A 23,360-nucleotide genomic window follows, 5' to 3' on the forward strand; every position below is an offset into this window, starting at 1 on the left:
TGAGTCGGTACTTAATTGTGAATTTCGTCATTCTAGAATGACACTATAGAAACAATTGAAAAAAATCAAGCATTTCAGGTCGGAAGATGACAGTTAGTTAATTTACACATATATCCTGAATATTGGTCCGTATTTTCCGATCCCTACGGGTGTGTACAAAGTGTGTACGCACCCGTAGGGGCCTCGCAAGTGCCGGTTTTAGGCATGCGAAGCACATGCGCTGAAAACCGGCATTTCCGATCTGTCAAGAATGCTCTTACAGATCGCACGCCTGCCCTGGAGAGGGGCCTCTGCGGGTGGAGAGTTCTGCTTTCTGCAAAATCTCTGCCCGTTGAAAACCCTTAGAAATCTTACGCCTGGTAAAAGCAAGTGTAAGGCCTGCTTTTACCAGCATAAGAGTTTAAAAAAGTAATAAAATGTTTTTTCACTCATTTATAATTTAAAAATACTTTTAAAAAAAGGTAAGTATAATTTTAGCCTCATAAGAAACTTTGAATTTTTTTTGAAAAAATTAGAATTTTGTTTAAAATATTTAATTTAATGTAATTTTAAAAACATGATAAAAAAAAATGTAATTAATGTTTTGATGTGTTTTTTCAGTGTTCCCCATTCATACTTTTGACAGGTCTAAGCTGTCAAAAGTATGAAGGGAGATTCCCTTCTTTCATTGGTTCCCCATGGCTCACGTGATCCCAGGGATGCTTGCGAACTGCCTGCGCCCCTGGGATACCTGGGCCCTGCGCATTTCGTCGTGGAGAGGCCCAGGAGCGGAAATGGTTGGACCTCTGGAGCCCTCAGGTAAGGGTGTAGATTTTTTTCCATATCGGCGGCTTCCGCATGCAGGAAGCCTCCGATCGGAAGATAAGGGCCATTATGTTGAAATTAAGCATAGCTGACTGATGAGCTAGCACATGAGAAACAAATAACTGGTACTGTTTCCTGCATTATAATAGTAACGTGCAAAAAAGTCTTCAATGAATGTCGCATCAGCTGTAGTAAGATGAATAATTGATATGAGGAGGCCAGCTTAGATACTGATTCATAATACAGAGTCATCGATAGCACAGGCTGAACAATTAGCTTTACAGATGTATGTATAAGGTGACACCCGGCCTTTTTTCTCCACTAACAACTGTCTCTTTAAGCCCCTCTTCCCTGCCCACTCCACCTTCACTTCCAACAAGTGCAAGGAGCTCATGGGCTTCTTTGTCACTAAGATTGAGATCGTTTGTTCAGCTGCCACTACTGCATCCCCACTTCCTGCTCACCAAGCCAGACCTCCTCCAAGACCCCATTCTGCCCTAACCCTTAATCTGCGTCTTTCTCTAGTTTCTCTCCTATCTCCCCTCATGCCATTTTCAAGCTCATCTTGGCCATGAGACCCACCTCCTGCTCGCTTGACCCTTTTCCCACCAAACTGCTGACCACGCAACTTTCCTTCCTGGCTCCCAGGTCAGCTGTTATTGTAAATGTTTCTCTCTCCTCAGGTGCTGCCCACTTCCTTTCAAAACTACAACCTTCTCCTCAAGAAACCCACCCTCAACCCCTCTGTGCTTGCAAACTACTATCCCATCTCTAACCTCCCTTTCCTTGACCATGTTGTCGCCTGCCAAATCCATGCCCATCTTTCCCACAACTCCATGTTTGAATCTCTCCAATCAGGTTTTTGCCTCTGCCACAGCATCAAAATGGCTCGAACCAAAGTCACAAATTAAATTTTCTGTGACTCTGACAGTGGTGCATTATCTCTCCTTGTCCTTCTCGATCTCTCTGCACCCTTCTGCTTGGTTGACCACACTTCTCCTCCATTGTCCAGCTCTGTGGGACTGCTCTTACCTATACAATTGAAACCAAAGCATCTCCTGCTATGGCTTCTCTACCCGCTCCGTCACCGTTACCTCTGGAGTCCGCCAAGGATTTACGCATGGCCCCTTCCTCTTCCTCAAGCTGCACCTTGGCGATACCATCAAAAGACCTAGGATCAGGTTCCACATATACGCTGATCACACCCAGCTCTAACTCTCCACAACCTCTCTTAACCCCTCCACTGCCTCTGTGTTGTCAGACTGCTTGTCCGAAATCCAGCTCTGAATCAGCCGCAATTTCTTCCAGTTAGAAATTGGGAACATCAAAGTCATCATCGGCCACTGTGTCAGGTTGAAGCAGACCGTTCACAACCTCGGTCTCCTGTGTGACCCCAATCCTCTCCGTCACAAAGACCACCTGCTTCCACCGCCGTAACATCATCCATCGTGTCAAAGAGAGATCGTCAACGGATCTTTTAAACAATGGTGGAGAGAGGCCGGGAAAAGTAGAATGGCAGAAGGTGAGTGGTAGGTGGAGTAATGGGGAATACGTTTCCGCTTTGAACTACACTGGATACACACAGCTGGTCGCTGGCTTGTGGTTTTACTTTTTCTCTGCCGCTTTGATCTACGGTGACCTCCAACTTGCGTCAATTTCACCATCATCTTTCTGCACCGCTACTGACTCTCATTCCTACAGCAACAACCTCCATCCTCAAACTCTCTATCCTTCAAATAGCTTCTGGACTTCACAGCGGTTCGTCGATGCTCCGTGTTGGCTCCATCCTGCCTACGTCGGCTTTGTCCTTCCATGGGACCTCTGACTTTGACCCTGGTCTTCCTACTGTTGTCTCCAACCTATTCCCTGCTATCGGGAATTATTTATCCAATTAATTATTACATAACTAGGCCTTTGTAACCTGAGCGTTTTCCTGTGTCCATTCACGTGTGCACTTTGGCTGCTGCTTCAGACCCAAGTCGTTCATTTATTTTTCCACTTTTTTCTCTCTATTTTCCTTTTCTCTCTATCCCTCCCTGACCACTCTTTCCTGTTGTCGTGCCTCCTTTCATCACTCCTATCTCGGATACTCTACCCTCCCAAACCCAAACCCCAACCCTTCATTACTCTTCGACCTTCCTACTCTCCTGCTGCCGTCCCAGGCTTGACTCTCTCTTAGATAAGCCTACAGCTTCCCTTTGTGCCTCTCTTGGCATCCTACGAAGGGCCCATCGAGGGACTCATCGCTGCCGCCTTACGAGCAGCAACCCCAACTGTCCCATCCTACTCTCTCGCCGACCTTCCCACTCAGTGCGCCCACTGGAGGCAAATCTTGCCAATCTCCTCACGTCCAATTCACCTCTCCCAGCACTGACCCTGTGGATGCTGGCAGTGGGTCAGCCATCACAAACCCTCTGCACATCTCCCTCCAGAATGTCTGTTCCCATGCGAACAAGGCCCTTGCCATCCATGAACTTATCGTGGATGATTACATCGATACCATGGCCCTGATGGAAACTTGGCTGAAGGGTGATGACACCTTACCCTGAAATGAAGCCTCCCCGCCTGGCTGTACCTTCCACCACTTGCTCCACTCAGACCGCCGTGGTGGCGGTGTGGCTCTCATCACCAAATCACACCTTGGTCTGTCCCCCTACTCATCCAGCACTTTCTCCTCCTTTAAGGATCTCACTTTATTCCACCCCTCACACCTCTCATTTAAAATTCTTCTTCTTTACCGCCCACCCAAGTACAATAAACATTTTATTACCGAGATATCTTCACTGCTTTCCTTCCTCAGCCTCTGCACCAAATGACTTCTCATCCTCGATGATTTCAACCTCCATTTCAATTCATCATGCTCTCTCTCCTCTGAGTTCACTAGCCTCCTATCCTCCCTTAATCTCTCCCTCCATGTAAACTCCCCCAACCCATATTCACGGCCATCCCCTCGACCTTGCCATCTCTCGGGGCCTCACTACTACCATCGTGTCAATCGCAGATAAGGCCATCTCTGACCACTTCCTCGTATCACTCTCCACCCACATCCCCCTTCCCCCCGCTCCAACCCTACTTCCTTCTGTGTCTGCCCCTGGAAAAAACTCTCTTACAACTCTCTTACAACTGCACATATGAAATCCCAACTGTCCAGTCTTTGCCCTCCATTCACCACGACATTTCTGCAGCTACTGATCTGCTCAACCACACCCTCACCACCACCTTTGATGCCCTAGTCCCTATTAAAACAATTACTCTCTCTCACCCTGGCCGTTCCCCCCAGTACAGCCCTCATCTTCACTCCTTTAAGTCTAAGGGATGCAGATTTGAACGGATATGGCGGACAACTGGTTTAGCCATTCACCGCCGGATCTGGCTGGACCACATAAAGCATTATCGGGTCCAAAATTGCTCACTATTCCAGAATCATTCTGGAATGCAAAGATAAAACCCGGCTCCTATTCTCTGCTGCTAACCGTCTTCTTAAACCTCTCTCCCCATGTCTCCTCCACCCTCACCTCCGATAACAAATGTAAGGAGTTCATGGACTTCTTTGTCTCTAAGATTGAGACCATTCGTTCAGCTGCCTCTGTCACTTCCCTTCCTTCCCCTAGTCCACCGGGTCAAACTTCCTCTAAGGTTCTCCCCTGCCTTAGCCCTGAACTCACATCTTTCTCCAGTTTCTCTCCGATCTCCCCTCATGACCTTTCCACGCTCATCTTGTCCATGAGACCCACTTCCTGCTCCCTCGACCTTATTCCCACCAAACTGCTGACCACCCAACTCCCTTTTCTGGTTCCCATGTTAGCTGACATTGTTAACAGTTCTCTCTCCTCAGGTACTGTCCCCCTCTCCCTCAATTCTGCCGACATCACCCCTCTTCTCAAAAAACCAACCCTTGACCCCCTCCGTCCTTGCAAACTACCGCCCCATCTCCAACATCCCTTTCCTCTCCAAAGTCCTTTAACGTGTTGTCACCTCCCAAATCCATGCCCATCTTTCCCACAACTCCATGTTTGAATCCCTCCAATCAGGTTTCCGCCCTGCCACAGTACCGAAACGGCTCTCAGCAAAGACACAAATGACATCCTTTGTGACTGTGACAAAGGTAAACTATCCCTCCTCGTCCTTCTTGACTTGTCTACAACCTTTGACACGGTTAACCACTCCATCCTCCTCCAACACCTCTCTACCGTCGTTCAGCTGGGTGGGACTGCACTCGCCTGGTTCCATTCTTATCTAATCATAGCCAGGGAATCACCTGCAGCGGCTTCTCTTCCCACTCCCACATCGTTACATCTTGTGTCCCCCAAGAATCTATCCTTGGCTCCCTCCTATTTCTCATCTACATGCTGCCCCTTGGCGACATCATCCGAAAACACAGCGTCAGTTTCCACATGTACGCTGATGATACCCAGCGCTACTTTACCATCACTCATCTCGACCCATCCACGGTCTTTAAACTGTCAGACTGCTTGTCCGACATCCAATTCTGGATGAACAGAAATTTTCTCCAATTAAATATAGTGAAAACCAAAGCCATTGTTTTCGGTCCTCACCACAAACTCTGTTCCCTAGCCACTGTCGCCATCCCTCTCCCTAACATTTGTCTGAGGCTGAACCACACTGTTCGCAACCATGGTGTCATATTTGGCCCTGAAATGAGCTTTGGACCACATATCCACAGCATAACTAAGACCGCCTGATGTAATAAAACTCACTACGCACTTGGTTTGAGCATAAAGCAGGGCTTTAATCAACTTGTTTCAGAACATGCAGGTCTAGTTGTATTTCACTAGTTCCTTGTCTTACAAAATGTCCCTGTAAAGCTGGGCCCACGCCCGCGTATTTATACTCCTTGGACGGCGCCACCAGCTGGTCGTCCAGCGTTATTTCACAAGTAGTTTCTTGATGAATGATGAGATTTATAACACCGCCTATTTCTACCTCCGTAACATCGCCCGTCTCCGCCCTTGCCTCAGCTCATCCGCTGCTGAAACCCTCATCCGTACCTTTGTTACTTCTAGACTTGACTATTCCAATGCACTCCTTGCTGGCCTCCCATGTTCTACCCTACGTAAACTTGAGGAGATCTAAAACTCGGTTGCCTGTGTCCTAACTCGCACCAAGTCCTGTTTGCCCATCACCCCTGTGCTTGCTGACCTACATTGGCTCCCGGTTAAGCAACGCCTCGATTTCAAAATTCTCAGCCTGGTTTTCAAATCCCTCCATGGCCTCGCCCCTCCCTATCTCTGAAATCTCCTCCAACCCAATAACCACCTGAGATATCTGCGCTCCTCTAATTCTGCCCTCTTGAGCATCCCTGATTATAATCACTCAACCATTGGTGGCCATGCCTTCTGTTGCCTAGGCCCTAAGCTCTGGAATTCCCTCCCTAAACCTCTTCACCTCTCTACCTCACTTTCCTCCTTTAAGACACTCCTTAAAACCCACTTCTTTGACCAAACTTTTGGTCATCTGCCCTCATTTCTCCTTATATTACTCGGTGTCAATTTTTTTGTCTTATAACACTCCTGTGAAGAGCCTTGGGACGTTTTACTATGTTAATGGTGCTATATAAATACAAGTTGTTGTTGTTGTTGTTGGATATGTTCCCAACAATAGAGAGGAACGTGCAGCACACCTTGCAGCAGACGGGGAGTAGGAAAAGAGAATTCATCTGAAATTTTGGCCCTTTTGCTTGAAGTTATCTGGATGGAATTTGAATCTGAGCCAATCAACTCTAGGCGTGACACAGAAAATTGTCAAGCATTTTTGAATACTGTTGGCTATGATTAAGTGTGACAAAGGTGTGCTGTAATAGACCAAAACTATCCACAGCAGCCTTACTGTTTTTATTATGATATATAGAGTGGAAATGAAATTTTCACATAAAATGGGTTTTCTGTTTGACATTGTAGGTGTCTTCCTTTGGTGATAAGCATGTTTCCATGTGATGCAGGATCCTCCAGATTCTGAGTTTACACTGTACAATCTCAAGAGACTTGAGTTTTGTGCAGTATTACAAAATTATTTGCGATAGTGAATTGTATAAAAATCCCATTGCCATGATATGTTATAAACTTTTCATTCATAAGAAACACCTGCAAATCACTGAGCAATGTTATGGTATCAGTGCTTAATAGGCTTGTATAAAGTTCCTCCCTTAATACAGCAGAATTTGATAAGAACACCTTATGCATTAGTACAATAACACTGTTCAAAATATTTGCAGGCTACAGAGGCAAAATAATTACTCTCATTTAAATGGGATGAGACATAAGCTCGACATCATCCAGGACAAAGCAGCCCGCTTCATTGGCATCCCATCCACCACCTTAAACATTCACTCCCTCCACCACCTGCATACTGTGGCTGCAGTGTGTACCATCTACAAGATGCACTGCAGCAAATCACCAAGGCTTCTTTGGCAACACCTGCAAAACCTGCAACCTCTACCGCCTAGAAGGACAAGGGCAGCACGTGCATGGGAACATCACCACTGGCAAGTTCCCCTCCATGGAAGTCACATGATTGCACAAATGTGGGCAGGATCGGAGCATACAATTGAAAATGGAATTTCTTTAATCAGGGTTTTTGAAACCTTATGTTCCACTGATTTCTTCCTCTTTTCCTTCAGTCTATGCTCCTTCTTTAGTTTAGAGAGTGGACGGGTAACTTGTTCCCAGACAAGTTCTACTGATGCTATGTGGAACCTATTAGGAGGTGTAAAAATGATCAGTTTGATTATTTGTTTTGAATCACCACTAACCACACCCCGCTTCCATTTGTGTAATGATCAATAACATGTCATTCTGGAGTGGTACACTAGATGGAGCCGTAGAGCTGTATATTTAGTTGTATGTGTTTAAGACTACACTACCCAAGATGCACTAGGCTACCCAGAAGGCAGTAGTCAAGATGGAAGCCTGCACACAGAAGCACACATGCTGAATCTCTACAGATGCTGTACCTAGAGAACGTGTACTGAATAAATGTCTAGCTAGAAGCTAGCTGTTCATAATAAGAATGTCTAGTTATTAATGAACGTAACATGGTACCAGGATTGGTGAAGATCTGCTGAAAATTGTGAAAAGCGACATGGAGAATTTGAGGCCACCAGAGTTTTTGAATCTCACGGGAAATGTCGACTACAACTGGCGGACTTTCAAACAACAATTCGAACTCTACATTGCTGCCATCGGATTCAGTACGAAGCCAGATGCAAGAAAAATAGCGTTGCTGCTCACGGTTGCAGGCCCACAGGCGATAGAGGTATTTAATACATTTGTATTTAATCCAGAGGAGAACAGAGAAAATTTAGACGATGTGCTAAAGAAATTTGATACACATTGTTCTCCCAAAAAGAATGAAACCTATGAAAGATACGTGTTCCATTCGAGGACACAGTGGCAAAATGAGACTTTTGATAGCTTTGTGACTGATCTGAAATTGAAAGCACAGACATGTAATTTCTCTGAGCTGAAAGCATCCATGATTCATGGCCAGATTGTGTTTGGTATTCATGATAAAAAAGTCAGGGAACGTCTGTTGAGAGAAACCGAACTAACATTGGAAAATGCTGTGAATATATGCCAAGCCAGTGAGCTAGCTTGACAGCACACGAAGACTTTCAGTGAAATCAATAATAATGCAATTGTAGTAAGTGCTGCTGTCGGTGCTGTGTTCTACAAGGGGAAGCAACATGGGCAGAACAGAAATGAAAAGCAATCGGAGGAAGGAATTTTAAATCGTAAATGCTGTGGTTACAAACACCAGTTAAAACAATGCCCAGCGTTTGGAAAAATGTGCACAAAATGTCATGGAAAGAATCACTTTGCCAAACAATGCTTTTCAAAAGTAACAACAAAAAAAGGGCAACAAGTCAATATGATTGAGGACACTGATTTAAGTGAGACATTTTTTGTAGGAATGGTGTCAAGTGACAATATAGAAAAGGATACAGAAAATGTGCAGCCCTCAGGAATAAACAATGCTGAACATAAAGTTAATGCAGTAAAAGAGGACAAATGGATGATCCTACTGCAGGTAAATGGAGCATTAGTTACATTGAAACTAGACACTGGGGCAAAAGCAAACTTAATCAGTATGAGTGACATTAAAAACATGAAAGAAAAGCCCAAAATACAGAAAAAGTCAGTACTACTGAAGAGCTATAATGGACAGAAAATAGATAGCTTAGGTGTATGCAGACTTAAAGTGACAGTCAAAGACAAAGTGCATCATCTCATGTTTTCTGTTGTGGCTGAAGGACTTGATTCACTACTGGGTGACAAAGCTTGTGAGGACTTAGAACTGGTCAAGAGAGTCTACCGTATAAACTGTGCCATAAGCAGACCAGATGACTCAGTGGATTCTGTAGTGAGTAATTTCCAGGATGTGTTCAAAGGATTTGGAGTTCTACCATTCACTTACAAGATCCAGCTAGAGGATGCTCAGCCAGTGGTACATGCTCCACAAAGAGTTCCAGCACCCCTGCGTGACCGGCTCAAGAAAGAACTGGACAGAATGACCATACTAGGAGTCGTCAGGAAAGTCGAATAGCCAACAGACTGGGTTAACTCCATGGTATGTGTAAAGAAAAAGAACAATGGTCTAAGAATATGCATGGATCCAAAGGACTTAAATGCAAACATAAAACGTGAACACTACCAGATTCCCAAGCGAGAAGAAATCACCAGTGAAATGTCAGGTGCCAGATACTTTACAAAGCTCGATGCCTCACAAGGATTTTGGCAACTAAAACTGGATGAAGAGAGCACCAAATACTGTACCTTCAACACACCATTTGGCAGGTATTGTTTCCTCAGAATGCCTTTCGGGATAATATCTGCATCTGAAATCTTTCATAGAGCGATGGAACACATAATTGAAGGTCTGGAAGGAGTCCGGGTCTATGTTGATGACATCATCATCTGGGGCTCCACACTGAAAGAACACAATGAGCAACTGACTAAAGTGCTACAGAGCATACGCCGGAATGGACTGAAGCTCAACAAAGCCAAGTGTCAGTTTAGCGTCCAGGAAGTCACTTTCCTAGGAGATATTCTATCTGGTAAAGGAATAGAGCCAGATATGGAAAAAGTAAACGCCATACTCAAAATGCACCGACCCACTGACAAAAAAGGAGTACTACGCATCATGGGGATGATAAACTTCATTGGAAAGTTCATTCCTAACTTGTCAGCCAAGACAACCTGTCTGCGAGACCTGTTACATAAAACAAATGAGTTCGCATGGACAGAAAGACATGAACAAGAGTGGATCAATCTCAAAACAGTGCTGACAACCACACCTGTACTCACCTTCTTTGACCCAACAAAGAGAATCAAAGTGTCAACGGATGCATCAAAGGATGGCCTAGGCACAGTATTCTGCCCTTGCAGCGCGTTCCTATGCAGAGCTAGACAGGTAGCTAACAACTTGATATCTTCCCATAAAAATTACAAGGCTTGACTTTTCTTGTAAACTTTACTGAAAGATTCTTATTGTGAAACTGAAATACAATACAGAAATGGAATCACACATTAGTATACAAGCACATAACTGATGTGCATACACAAATTTAGGTAAGCCTGAGCAACACAGTACATTTGGCATGTAACTTACCAAAACACGTGGAAACACAGCTTATGTGGATATACATTTAGCAAACTGAAAGACATTCTCTTACATTCACTTTAAATTAGCCCTGTACATAGTGCATCAAAATACAGCTACAAGTTAACCAGCTAGGCACAGAGAGCGAGCACTTCACGGCTGGCTGAGCAGGTTTGCTTACAGAGAAAGGTTATAAACTAAACATTTTCTGCAAAATATACTGTACACTAATCATCTATAACATTCTCAAGTACTTACAGACAAATAGTGTCCAAGGCCGGAGCGTAACAAGAAAATAACTTCCCAGACCATGTGTCGAGCTGCAGGTCTGTGATATACAGTAGTTTACATTACTGCACTTTACTGCGCTTTACTGCACTTTACTGCGCTTTACTGCACTTGCTAGGTACCAAATATCCACTAGGTGGTGGCACACAATGGATATCGACCCAAATTACTCAAACCCCTGAATTAACTGGAAAACTAACATAAATTCCTAAAGGAAGGCAGCACACGTGGTCTTGCTACAAGCAGAGGGTGAAGATTGGAAGCCTGTTGCCTATGCCTCCAGGTCTATGACTGATACTGAGTGTTGATACGCCCAGATTGAAAAGGAATGTCTAGGCTTGGTAGTTGGATTAGAAAAGTTCCATGGCTACATATATGGACTTCCCACCTTCACAGTTGAGACAGACCACAGCCCACTGGTTGCCATCATTAAAAAAAATCTGAATGAGGTGTCTCCAAGGATTCAACGACTCATGATGAAGCTGCAAAGATATGACTTTGAACTGATCTACACACCAGGCAAATACATAGTGTTAGCAGATGCACTATCCCGAGCACCCACAATGAGTCAAGTGAGCTCTACTGAAGAAGACGTGGATGTTCATGTGAGTATGGTCACTGCTGCGCTGCCAGTGTCAGACACAAAATCAAAGCAAATAGCAGAAGAAACAGTAAAAGATACAGTGTTACAAACAGTAATAGAGAACATTCATCATGGTTGGCCAAAAGGTTCCTGTCCAAAATACTTTCACATAAGGTCAGAATTGAGTGTCGCAAGTGGACTATTACTAAAACAGAACAGAATAGTCATTCCACAGGCTCTACGTCAAGACATGCTCAAAAGGATTCATGAGGGACACCTCGGAATTGAAAAATGCAAAAGGAGAGCAAGAGACACTGTTTATTGGCCTGGCATAAATAAGGACATTGAGAACATGATAGGCAAATGTGAGACATGTCAGAAACACCAAACAAACAAACAAAGGAACCAATGATAGTAGCTGACTTACCAACAGCACCATGGCAAAAGGTTGGTATGGGCCTCTTTCATTTAAATGGTAAAGAATATCTAATAGTGATTGACTATTATTCTAACTATCCTGAGATCGCACTGCTCTCAAGCACATCAGCAAGCAGTGTCATAATGCATGTGAAATCCATCTTCGCCAGACATGGAATTCCCAGGATTGCCGTTAGCGACAATGGTCCGTGCTTCAACTGTAAGGAGTGGCAACAGTTTGCAGCACATTATGACTTTCAGCACATCACATCCAGTCCTCTATATGCTCAGTCGAATGGTAAGGCAGAGAAAGGTGTTCAAGTTCTCAAGCAGCTACTGAAGAAAGTGACAGAAAGCAAGTCTGATCCTTATCTCACCCTGCTGAGCTACCGAGCCTCACCTTTAGACTGTGGTTCTTCACCTGCTGAACTACTAATGGGTCACAAGTTGCGCACCATGCTACCCTGCTGTGCAAAAGAACAGCAAAGTAAGGAACTGAGACAGAGACTTCAACTGTTAAAGCTGAAACAGAAATGATACTATGACAAGTCATCCAAAACTCTAAAACCATTGACAAGGGATGATGTTGTCAGGATTGAGGATCCAGATGCATGGAACAGGAAAGCTACAGTTCTTGAGGAAGTACGACCAAGGTCATACACTGTTAGAACTGAGGAAGGACAGATTCTCAGGAGGAACCGCCGTTCCCTCTTGAAAACACAAGAAACTATCCAAGAGCAGATTGATGACAATGCCGCAACTGAATCTTGTCATTCACCACCAGAACAATCTCATGAAAACACATCAGACTTACCCGTGCTGAGAAGACCCACACGTGTAGTAAAAAAGCCTGATAGACTTAATCTTTGAGTACAAAAAAAAACTATATTGAAAATGTATTGACTGTTATGAAAATGTTTATGTTTATAGAGCACTAACAAAAGTGTTACTGATATCATCTTTATTGTTTCTCTTGAAAGTTGATTGATATTGATTTTGTTAACCTCAAAGAAAGGGGGATGTAATGATAAATAACATGTCATTCTGGAGTGGTACACTAGATGGAGCTGTAGAGCTGTATAGAGCTGTATATTTAGTTGTATGTGTTTAAGACTACACTACCCAAGATGCACTAGGCTACCCAGAAGGCAGTAGTCAAGATGGAAGCCTGCACACAGAAGCACACATGCTGAATCTCTACAGATGCTGTACCTAGAGAACGTGTACTGAATAAATGTCTAGCTAGAAGCTAGCTGTTCATAATAAGAATGTCTAGTTATTAATGAACGTAACAATTTGGTGTTCCCTGCAGATAGTGGCTGAGATCAGGAACTCTTTACATGGGGGATTCACAAACATGAACCCTATAGTTTCACTTCATAGTGCACCGAGTTGGTATACCAACTGGCCACCTTGGGTTGTGGCTTCATGGTGGTGAGTGATGGAGTTGGTTTTATTTTTATCTTCAACCAAAAAGGCACTCAATTTCTCAACATTTTCCAAGGAAGTATGACATTCACAAGCGATTTTACTCCACCTCCAGTTATTCCTCGTTCCGAAGACCCCACAAGTAAATTATCAGTAGACAAGTTGATTACAGATGACATAACATTTATTGCAGATCAATAATGCCATCTTTCAACCATGATTAAAATAAATACTTGTAGCAACTTGATCTTCAAATTGGGAAGCAGATTGACTTAAGTTAAGTTGACTTGGTTAAATTGTAAAACAGATGATCGAGACAATACGGAAAAAGCGTTATTGACTTTTTGCTCCACATTCATTAATGAATTCAATTTAATTCTATTAAATTATTATTATCTACATAAAACCAAACAATAAGATTTTGTGGCATGCTTACTTGCAGATGAAAGCTTAGGAGTAGTGAGGAAACAAGGAATAAGACGAACGAGAATTGTTTCATGTGCAAGATAATTGTTTAACATTCGCTGGAAGGTTCCCCAAGTTCAGAGTAGGTTTGTTGGATGTATGATAGAGATAACATAATGCACACATGACAAAATATGAAGAACCTGACCCATGATGGAGAGGAATCTTACCTCTAGTTTGCTTGCTGAGTGCAGTTTGATACCAAAACTTTTTAGTTGACCATAAATCTTCAATTAAATGTCTTTGGTTAAAATCTGATGATGAGGGCAATGGGCAATACATGCAGTGAGAATGCGGCAATAGGTTCCGATCCTTCAATGTTATAGAGACTGCTTCTTCACCTGTCTTTGAGTAAGACCAACTCTACAACTCTCTTATTGAACTCTTAGCTAATTTACTGCTGTAATTGTATTAACAAAAATGTAAAAATTACCTTTTAATAATCCATGGTCTGCGATTGATCGTCTTCAAATAGGAATGGAATGACTATCGGCTGAGGTGGGACCCAGGAAAATATGAAGGAATTGATAAACTCAGAATATTTTCTCAGCATCTTTGGCTCCCCGACATAGTATTATATAACAAGTAAGTAATTCATTCATCACATTGCTCCTTTTCATTTTGATGGAACTTTGGTACTGCTAGATAGTTATGTAATCAACTTGTAGTCCTTAGGACCTGCTTGGATGAGTGTATGGATGAAACACCCTTTATTCACCCTAAAAAAAATAACTATGGATGCTGGGAATGTAAAAGTTCTTGCCTGAACTGTCAGGGGTGATTCTGCAATCTCTCCGAGGGGAGTGCCATTCGCCAGGAGTGTATCACAAGAAATTTAGGTACATAGTCCATAATTTTCTGAGATGTGCTGCTCAGTGAGAGCGCCAGATCACAGAATCACCATCTTAACCCATCTAATCTCTTTCCAGATGCTGATTGATCTGCTGTGTACTTCCAGCATTTTCTGTTTTTAATTTAGAACTTTTTTCTTTTGGAGATATTTCACATGCTGATGTGAACAATAGCTAATGGACACAATTTAAGCATTGAAATAATTTCAATATGTGGCCTGTGGTACTCAGTATTCTTACATCTCATATGTTGAATGCTGCCAGCTGACAATGGGAGGGGGAATATGAAGGGGAGACAGCAGTCTTCACCTCTCCATATCTCAAATAACTGCTCAGTAGCCAGGAGATGTGAGGAGCTATTCCTATCTATCTCAATGCCTCGATTCTTTTTTTTGGGGGGGGATATTTATATGATTGCCTTGATTCTTTGGGGTGCGGAGGAAGGAAGTTGAGGAACTATTCTCTTCTTTCCCCGACAATTGACTCCAGGAGATGGGAAATCTTATCGGCAATCAAGTCACGTCGGTGCTGTTTGGGATCTCATGTTCCTCGCCAAACAATTCGAGTGTTAAAGGCAGTGTAGAAAAGAGCCACAAGGCTGATCTTCAGTGTTAGTGGTCTAGCTTATGAGAAAAGCCTGGAGAAACTTGGGGGGAGAAATTCGGTCGGTTGCGCCACCGATTAACGCCTAAAGAGGCCGAGAAGTGGGGCGCTAGCCAATTTCCGGGCAGGCGCAGGGAGCCTAGCGCCTCGCCCCATATTGAGCATGCATCTAGCGCCGGCGCAAACTCTTAGCGTCCGCTCGCGGGCGCAGGCTGATCATGACGTCATTTCAGTGTGCAACGCCTTTTTGGCGCCCCGGACCGGAAATTGAGTGGCGCCCGCCTCCGTTCCGCTTGCCGCTAATAGTGACAGCTCACTGGAACGTTCCCCAGGCACTCTCGGGCTAGGGGGGTGCTCTTTAAAGGGGACTGCACTGTTATCAAAGCGTCAGCCATTTCGAGAGCGCAACTTGTTGGTTGATTTCAGAGAGTTGCAGAGCTGCAGTGGGAGAGCCTTATTGCCATTCAGCCAGCGGTGCCAGAGGACCGTCAGCCCTATGAACATTACCTTGCTGCTGGTGAAACATTACAACCTTTACCTTGTTCGCTCTTATTATGGGGGCTGCTCTGGAGGGGAACGTCCTGCTGGTCGACCATGCTGAGAGGGCACAGAGACGGAGGGAGAGAGGGCCAGGAGTGGCCAGACGGGGGAGGGCCAACAGACGTCGCCACTGCAGACCTTACGCGGTGAGGGTTTTCAGGCAGCAGTTCTCCTACCACAACATGTTGGAGGAGCAGTGTGTCAGAAGGCTGCGATTCCACAAGGAGGTGGTGACTGAGCTGTGCCACCTGCTTCAGGACGATTTGCAGCCGAAGATACGGTGCAGGACCTCTCTGTCGGTGGCCGTAAAGGTTACTGTAGCCCTGAATTTCTTTGCCAGCAGCTCGTTTCAGGCAGCAACTGGTGACATTGCTAACATTTCCCAGTTTGCGGTGCATTGCTGCAGCCGCCAAGTTACAGATGCCCTATATAAGAGGAGGCAGCAATTCATTTCATTCCCTTTGACACCGGAGAAGCAGCGGGAGCACGCACAGGGCTTCGCGGCAATAGCTGACTTCCCCATGGTGCAGGGCGCCATTGACTGTATGCACATGGCTTTGCGCGCGCCTGTACATAATCCCGAGGAGTTCCGCAACCGCAAGGGGTTCCACTCCCTCAATGTACAGCTGGTCTGTGACCACCGGCAGCTGATCCTCGTGGTCAATGCACAATACCCTGGCAGCAGCCACAATGCTTTCATCCTGCGACAGACCTCAGTGGCAGACCTTTTCGAGGCCCCGGCACACCCACGAGGCTGGCTTCTCGGAGACAAGGGCTATCCTCTGTGCCCCTGGCTTATGACCCCGCTCCGCTTGCCCAGCACAACGCCAGCCATCAGGCGACGCGGAACATTGTGGAGCACACAATCGGTGTGCTCAAGCAGCGGTTCCGCTGTCTCGACCATTCACGGGGCGCCCTGCAGTACTCGCCGGAGCGAGTCGCCCACGTCGTCGTTGTCTGCTGCATGCTCCACAACCTCACCATCCAATTCACCCAGCCAATGCCAGCCGACCTTGAAGGACCAGCAGAGGAGGAGGAGGCGGAGGAGGAGGCGGAGGAGGAGGAAGACGGGAAGGTTCCAGAAACTGGAAGGGCCGTCTGTCAGAGGCTCATAAGGCCCCTCTGAAGGAATGCTTGGTGTCATTGGGAGAGAACCATCCGGGTCACCCAAAGCCTATGAAGGCCAGAATGATTGCAAATAGTATAGATGGCCATTGTAAATAAAACCTCTTTATTTTCAAAAATGTGCTTCCTTCCAACATGACAAAGCAATGGCAACCGAAAGCATAACTAACGAAATAACACATAACTGTCTCGCAAACCCGCCAGACTACCCAAAACATAACTAACATTCACAGCAGGTGTATACGGCCTTGAATTCAACAAATAAGACGTCTCAGCAGCTCCCTCTACTCTTTACCCCTTGATGGTGATCTACTTCTCTTACGAGATCGGCCCCTTCCCTCCCTGCAGCTCCTCCGTAATTGGACCCCAGTGGCTGCATCAAGGCTGGGGGACGCCTGCTGAGTGTCCGAAAACACAGAAGCCCCTGAGGGACGGTATGGACGACCTCTGGGCTTGGAGGGCCCGGGTGCTGACTGCTCTAACTGTGCATGGGTGGAAGCAGTCTGTCCTGCAGGTGGTGGCAGCTGCATTGGAGACGTCCCAGTGGTGGCATCAGGAATGCTGACATCCTGAGAGCGGACACCTGCTCCGTGCTCAGCCGACACACTGGCACTCTGACGGGGCAGCACCGCAGCATGCACCCCAATCGGCTGGTCCACAGATTGACGGCCTGCTGTGGTGCTGCAAGGGCCCCGGGTAATCCTGTCTGATCCATCGAGGGTGGCAGCAGTCAGTGCTCGCGTGGCCTCAATCTGCGTCTGCATGAGGCCAGCGAGTGACTGCGTGGCAGCACTCAGCACTTGCATGGCAGGTGCCTGTGCTTCGGTGAAGCCTTGGACAGTCCTTTCCAGTGCTTCGCTGAAGGCCGGGACAGTCCTTTCCACTGCTTCGGTGAAGCCCTGGACAGTCCTTTCCAGTGCTGCCCCGAGGCCGTGGACAGTCCTTCCCAGTGATGCCCCGAAGTCCTGGACAGCCCTTTCCAGTGCTGCCCCAAAGTCCTGCCCACTCCTTGCCTGTGCTGCCCTGAAGTCCTGCGCACTCCTTGCCTGTGCTGCCCCAAAGTCTTGGACACTCCTTGCCAGTGTCTCGATGGATTCAGGCATCCTTGCCACTGCAGCCATCAGCTCAGTGTGCCTGAGCCGAGCCTGGGCGCTCATTTTAGCGAGGGACTGCACCTCTTCCGCGCTCTGTGCAGCAATCATCGTGGCCTGACTCGCCCTCTGGGGAGACGGCCCCCGAGCTTCCCTACCCCCATTGCGTTGCTGCAGCCTGCTGGTTCCTGGAACTGGTTCCTCATCAGAGCCACCCCCCGCTCCCCTCCAGGGAAGTACTATCCCCAGTCTCCAGATGGGCTGGCTCGCCTGAGGCTGGCACAGATGTTCCGGCTTCCTCCTGCTGGTCGCCTCCAGAGTCAGTGGCACTGGCAGCTTGAGGGCCCGTCTCCCGAGCTGGTGATGCAGCATTTGAAAGCAGGGAGGTTGAAGAGTGGCTTTAGCGAAAGGACAGGGTGGCAGCAAGAGATGCAAGATTGCTGCAATGCTATGACATGGGTCCAGAGTGAAAAGCATGCTGGTGGGGGGAACAAGTGGGAGGAGACAGATCAAAAAGGTGATGACCTTACCATCGCTGTGCACAATGGGGTCGGCAGCTCCAGTGGTGACAGGTCCAGTCATCCGGCCTCCAACAATCTGGTGAACTCTCTCCTCGAGGTCCGTGAGGGTCTGGAGGCGAGGAGATCCTCCTCCGGTCTGAAGCTGCTCTTTGCGGTTCCTGGCCAGCTTGGCCTGCAGGAGAAAGGACGGGAAGTGATGAAACATGATGCCCTGAGCTGTTATCTCATGCCCCCCATGGTGGAATAGCCCTTACATGATGCCCTGAGTTTAATGTGCATGTGTGTTCCCAGAAAGGGCCATGGGTGCTTGCTGACAGATGGCCAATGGGGCATCGCGCACCCTCTGGCCATAAAGTCAGGTGCAGATGGAGGGATGAAGAAGATTGCTGAAACACCACTCACCCTGACGACCCGAGTGAGGTCGTTGAATTTCTTCCTGCATTGCACAGGGCTCCTGGTCACCATGCTGTTGGAGTTGACCTTTTGAGAAACTTCCCTCCAAGCTCTGCGGTATTCCTTCTGATTAGGCCTCTTGCCATTGTCGGGGTACAGCACAGCTCGCCGGCGCTCCACTGCGCCCACCAAAGCATCCAATGCCCCATTGGTAAAGCGCTCCACTCTCTGCCTCACCCTCTCCATCTTCTCAAAGTTTTTAACGCCACAGAATGCCCAGCGCCGATTTTGAGGCCTACAAGTCGCAGAGTGTGGCTGCTGATCCTTACTGACCCACCCCTTTAAGAGCTGGCCGGCGCCTGAAAGTCTCGTGGTCATCGATTATTGACAGCACCTGCGCTGCGCCCGCGCCGATATTGAGTAGCGCCGCCGAGTTAGCGCCTTAGGAGCCCCGTGTAATGCCTGATTTTGCACCGCAATCACCTTTAGGGGCGCTGCAACCCAATATCGCACGAGGTGGCGATAAGTTGCGTCTGGCTATAAAATTTGCGCAACGTCAATTCTACCGCCCCAAGCGGGGCTATACCCAATTTCTAGGCCTTGGTCTTTTCAGCCTGGACAGTAGGCATCTGAGAGATGATCTTACAGAGACATATAAGATTGTTAAAGTTACACAGAAGATAGGAGCAGGACTAGGCCATTTGGGCCCTCGAGCCTGTTCCGCCATTTAATGAGATCATGGCTGATCATCCAAACTCAGTACCCTGTTCCTGTTTTCTCCCCATAGCCCTTGATCCCTTTAGCCTTAAGAAATATATCTAACTCCTTCTTGAATATATTTAATGAATTGGCCTCAACTGCCTTGTGTGGTACAGAATGCCACAGGTTCACCACTCTCTGGGTGAAGAAATTCCTCTTCATCTCAGTCCTAAATGGCTTACCCCTTATCCTTAGACTGTGACCCCTGGTTCTGGACTTTCCCGCCATCGGTAACATCCTTCCTGCATCTAGTCTGTCTAGTCCTGTTAGAATTTTATAAGTTTCAATGAGATCCCCTCTCATTCTTCTAAACTCGAGCAAATATAAGCCTAATCGACCCAATCTGTCTTCATACGTCATTCCTGCCATCCCAGGTATCAGTCTGGTGAATCCTCGCTGCACTCTCTCCATGGTAAGATCATCCTTCCTCAGATAAGGCGACCAAAACTGCACACAATACTCAAGGTATGGTCTCACCAAGGCCCTGTACAACTGCAGCAAGACATCTTTGCTCCTGTACTCGAATCTTCTCGCTATGAAGGCCAACATACCATTTGCCTTCTTAACCGCCTGCTGCACCTGCATGCTTACCTTCAGCGACTGGTGCACAAGGACACCCAGGTATCATTGCACTTCCCCTTTTCCCAATCTATTGTCATTCAGATAATAATCTGTCTTCCTGTTTTTGCCACTGAAGTGGATAACCTCGCATTTATCCACATTATACTGCATTTGCCATGCATCTGCCCAATCACCCAACCTGTCCAAATCATACTGGAGTTTCTCGGCATCCTCCTCACAGCACACACGCCCACCCAGCTTTGTGTTGTCTGCAAACTTGGAGATATTACATCTAGTTCCCTCGTCTAAATCATTTATATATATATTGTGAATAGCTGGGGTCCTAGCACCGATCCCTGCGGTACCCCACTAGTCACTGCCTGCCACTCGGAAAAAGATTTGTTTATTCCAACTCTTTGCTTCCTGTCTGCCAACCAGTTCTCTATCCAAGTCAGTACCTTACCCCCAATCCCATGTGCTTTAACTTTGCACACTAATCTCTTATGTGGGACCTTATCGAAAGCCTTCTGAAAGTCCAAATACTCCACATCCACTAGTTCTCTCTTATCTATTCTACCAGTTACATCCTCAAAAAATTCCTCAAAAGTTAATCAGGAATATTACTTTAAATTAAATGGCGAGAGTAGAATAAGAGGACACAGCTACAAACTAGAGAAGGTTACTTTTAGTGCAGATATCAGGAAATTCTTCCTCACACAAAGTAATCAGCGTGTGGAATAAACTTCTAGATAGGCGAAAATCGTGGAATCATTTAAGAAACAAGTGGACGCTACAATAGAGGGGTGTGGAAGGCATCATGATCTATGGCTGAATCAACAGGCTAAAACTTCCTTTTGAGTTGGTTAACTCAAAAGCTTTTAGGTACGGTGAAGGGGGAGTTCAGGGTAGTAAGAGTGGCGCTGTCACGTAACGTTAGGTGGGCTACACTGTTCTTAATGGGTAACATAATGTGACGCCCACAGTGCCACCTACAGGCGAAATACAAATGGAAAGTTGCAGCCGCATGAAGTGAGGAATTGATTGCCTCTCCCAAATTATTTCGAGAAACTAGTCCTTAATGTTTTTTTTTTCTCTTTCCAGTGCTGATGGAACCTACGAAGTGTCTCTCTATACTAATGCAATTGTATACAACAATGGAGATGTGTTCTGGCTACCTCCTGCCATCTATAAGAGTGCCTGCAGAATCGAAGTGAAACACTTTCCTTTCGACCAGCAAAACTGCACCCTGAAATTTCGATCATGGACATACGATCGCACTGAAATTGATTTAGTTTTAAGCAGCGATGTTGCGAGCATGGATGACTTCACACCCAGCGGAGAATGGGATATTGTGTCTCTTCCAGGGAGAAGGAATGAGATTCCAACAGACCCAACATATGTTGATATCACATATGATTTTATCATCAAGAGGAAACCATTATTTTATACCATTAACCTAATCATTCCCTGTGTGCTGATCACTTCTCTTGCAATTCTGGTGTTCTACTTGCCCTCCGATTGTGGTGAAAAAATAACACTGTGTATTTCGGTTCTGCTAGCGTTAACTGTCTTTTTACTGCTCATCTCAAAGATTGTTCCGCCAACTTCACTGGATGTGCCACTAATAGGCAAGTACCTAATGTTTACCATGGTCCTGGTGACCTTTTCAATAGTTACCAGTGTCTGTGTATTGAACGTTCACCATCGGTCGCCTAGCACCCACACCATGCCCGAGTGGGTGAAGCAAATGTTTCTCAAAAAGCTGCCCGCCCTCTTATTCATGAAGCGCCCAGAAAATCAAAATATGGACAGAATCGGAAAGAAGCAGTTGTCAGCTTGTACAGATGGCAAAGCAGAGAAAGCTGATGTTCAAACGTGCTATGTGAATAAAGAGTCAGCAAAAGAATATGGCTGGAGGTTAGGGGATATGTTTGACCATCAAGATTTAAGGAAAATTAGGTCCGCAAAGATTAATTCCAGCGTGCAAGAGGCAGTTGATGGTGTCAGATTCATAGCGGAACATATGAAGAGTGAAGATGATGATCAGAGTGTGAGTTCACCCTTTTCTAACTCTTACGTTGACACCTAATGAAACTAAAATTAGTGAACAGTGAAAAATATTCTAATTAATGTTTCATTTTATGGGAGTTTAAGTTAAGATTAAATTTTAGCATCATAGTGAAAAGAAACCCTGCTGAATATGCAATATGATTTTGCCCAGAAATTTAGCATGAAGAGAACCGTGAAAGTTTACAGCAAGCCCATCGTGTTTGTACCAGCTCTTTGCTCGAGCAATCAATAACTCGCTCGCTCTCCTTAGCTCTGCTTTCAATATGCATCCAACTTTCCTTTAATAGATGCAATGGTCTTTGCACTACCAACTTTCTATGGCAACACATTTCATACTCCAACCACCCTCTGCATTAAAAATGTCTTCCAACCTCTCTCCTTGCTTTCTTATTGACAATTTTAAATTAATGACCCCTCGAAACTGACTCCCCAGCCAGAGGAAATGGCCTTTCCCAATTCACTCTATTAAAACCCTCCAGAACTTAAAAAAAAACTTATTTCATCTTCTCTTAGCCTTCTCTGTTCCAGGGGGAATAGTAAGTTTTAATGAGGATCCTTACTTTGTCATTGGGAAGGAGAAGGGCCAAAAAAAGCCTAACATCATTTTCATCATAACGGCCCAGAAATTCGGGTCGGGGGCTTCCCGCGGGTGCAAGCCCCCGATCTGCACTTACCTTGCGCGCCGGCTGTTGAGCTGTGGGCCCCTGTGGAATTCCGATCCTGGGCCTGCTCCAGCTGCCGGCGCGCAGTGCTTGCGTATCCCAGGGGCGCAGTTAGTTCGATGCGTCTCCTGGGATCACGTGGGCCATGGAGAGCCAATCGGAGCAGGGAATGCTCCATTCATAAGTCTGACAGGAAGTGCTGTCAAACTTAGAAATAATACAGGCCCCTTCTTCTTACAAAACATCACTAAATCTTCAAATACATTTTTTTTTAAATCACATTTTTTAAATAAACTATAAATTACATGAAATAACTATTTTAAACAATAATTTAAATTTTTGAAAAAAATAATTTTATTTTCTAACAGGGCTAAAAATAAACTTACCTTTCTTTAAAGTATTTAAAAATAATAAACCTGTGGAAAAAATGTTTTAATTTTAATTAATTCACCACTTACCTTGTAAAAAGCAGGCCTTACGCCTGCCTTTTATATGTCTAACTTCTGGAGTCTTACCTTCCTGGGAAAACCTGTAAAAAAAAACGAAGTTTGATGCGCACGCGCAGCCTCCCCTGCGCACAC

General features: G+C 45.7%; 1 protein-coding gene across 1 annotated transcript in view; it reads left to right on the forward strand.

Annotated features, from left to right (window-relative positions):
* Positions 1 to 23,360, forward strand: part of LOC147124816 (neuronal acetylcholine receptor subunit beta-4-like) — a 125,900-nt gene that overhangs the window by 87,370 nt on the left and 15,170 nt on the right. The window contains exons 4-5 of the mRNA XM_085993507.1: positions 14,079 to 14,188; positions 21,149 to 22,097. Of these exons, the coding sequence (XP_085849633.1) occupies positions 14,079 to 14,188; positions 21,149 to 22,097 (1,059 nt within the window). The remainder of the gene's footprint in view (positions 1 to 14,078; positions 14,189 to 21,148; positions 22,098 to 23,360) is intronic.

This window comes from Somniosus microcephalus, chromosome 1, assembly GCF_052327205.1.
Source record: "Somniosus microcephalus isolate GS21.2 chromosome 1, FLI_Smic_1.0, whole genome shotgun sequence".
Lineage (NCBI taxonomy): Eukaryota > Metazoa > Chordata > Chondrichthyes > Squaliformes > Somniosidae > Somniosus > Somniosus microcephalus.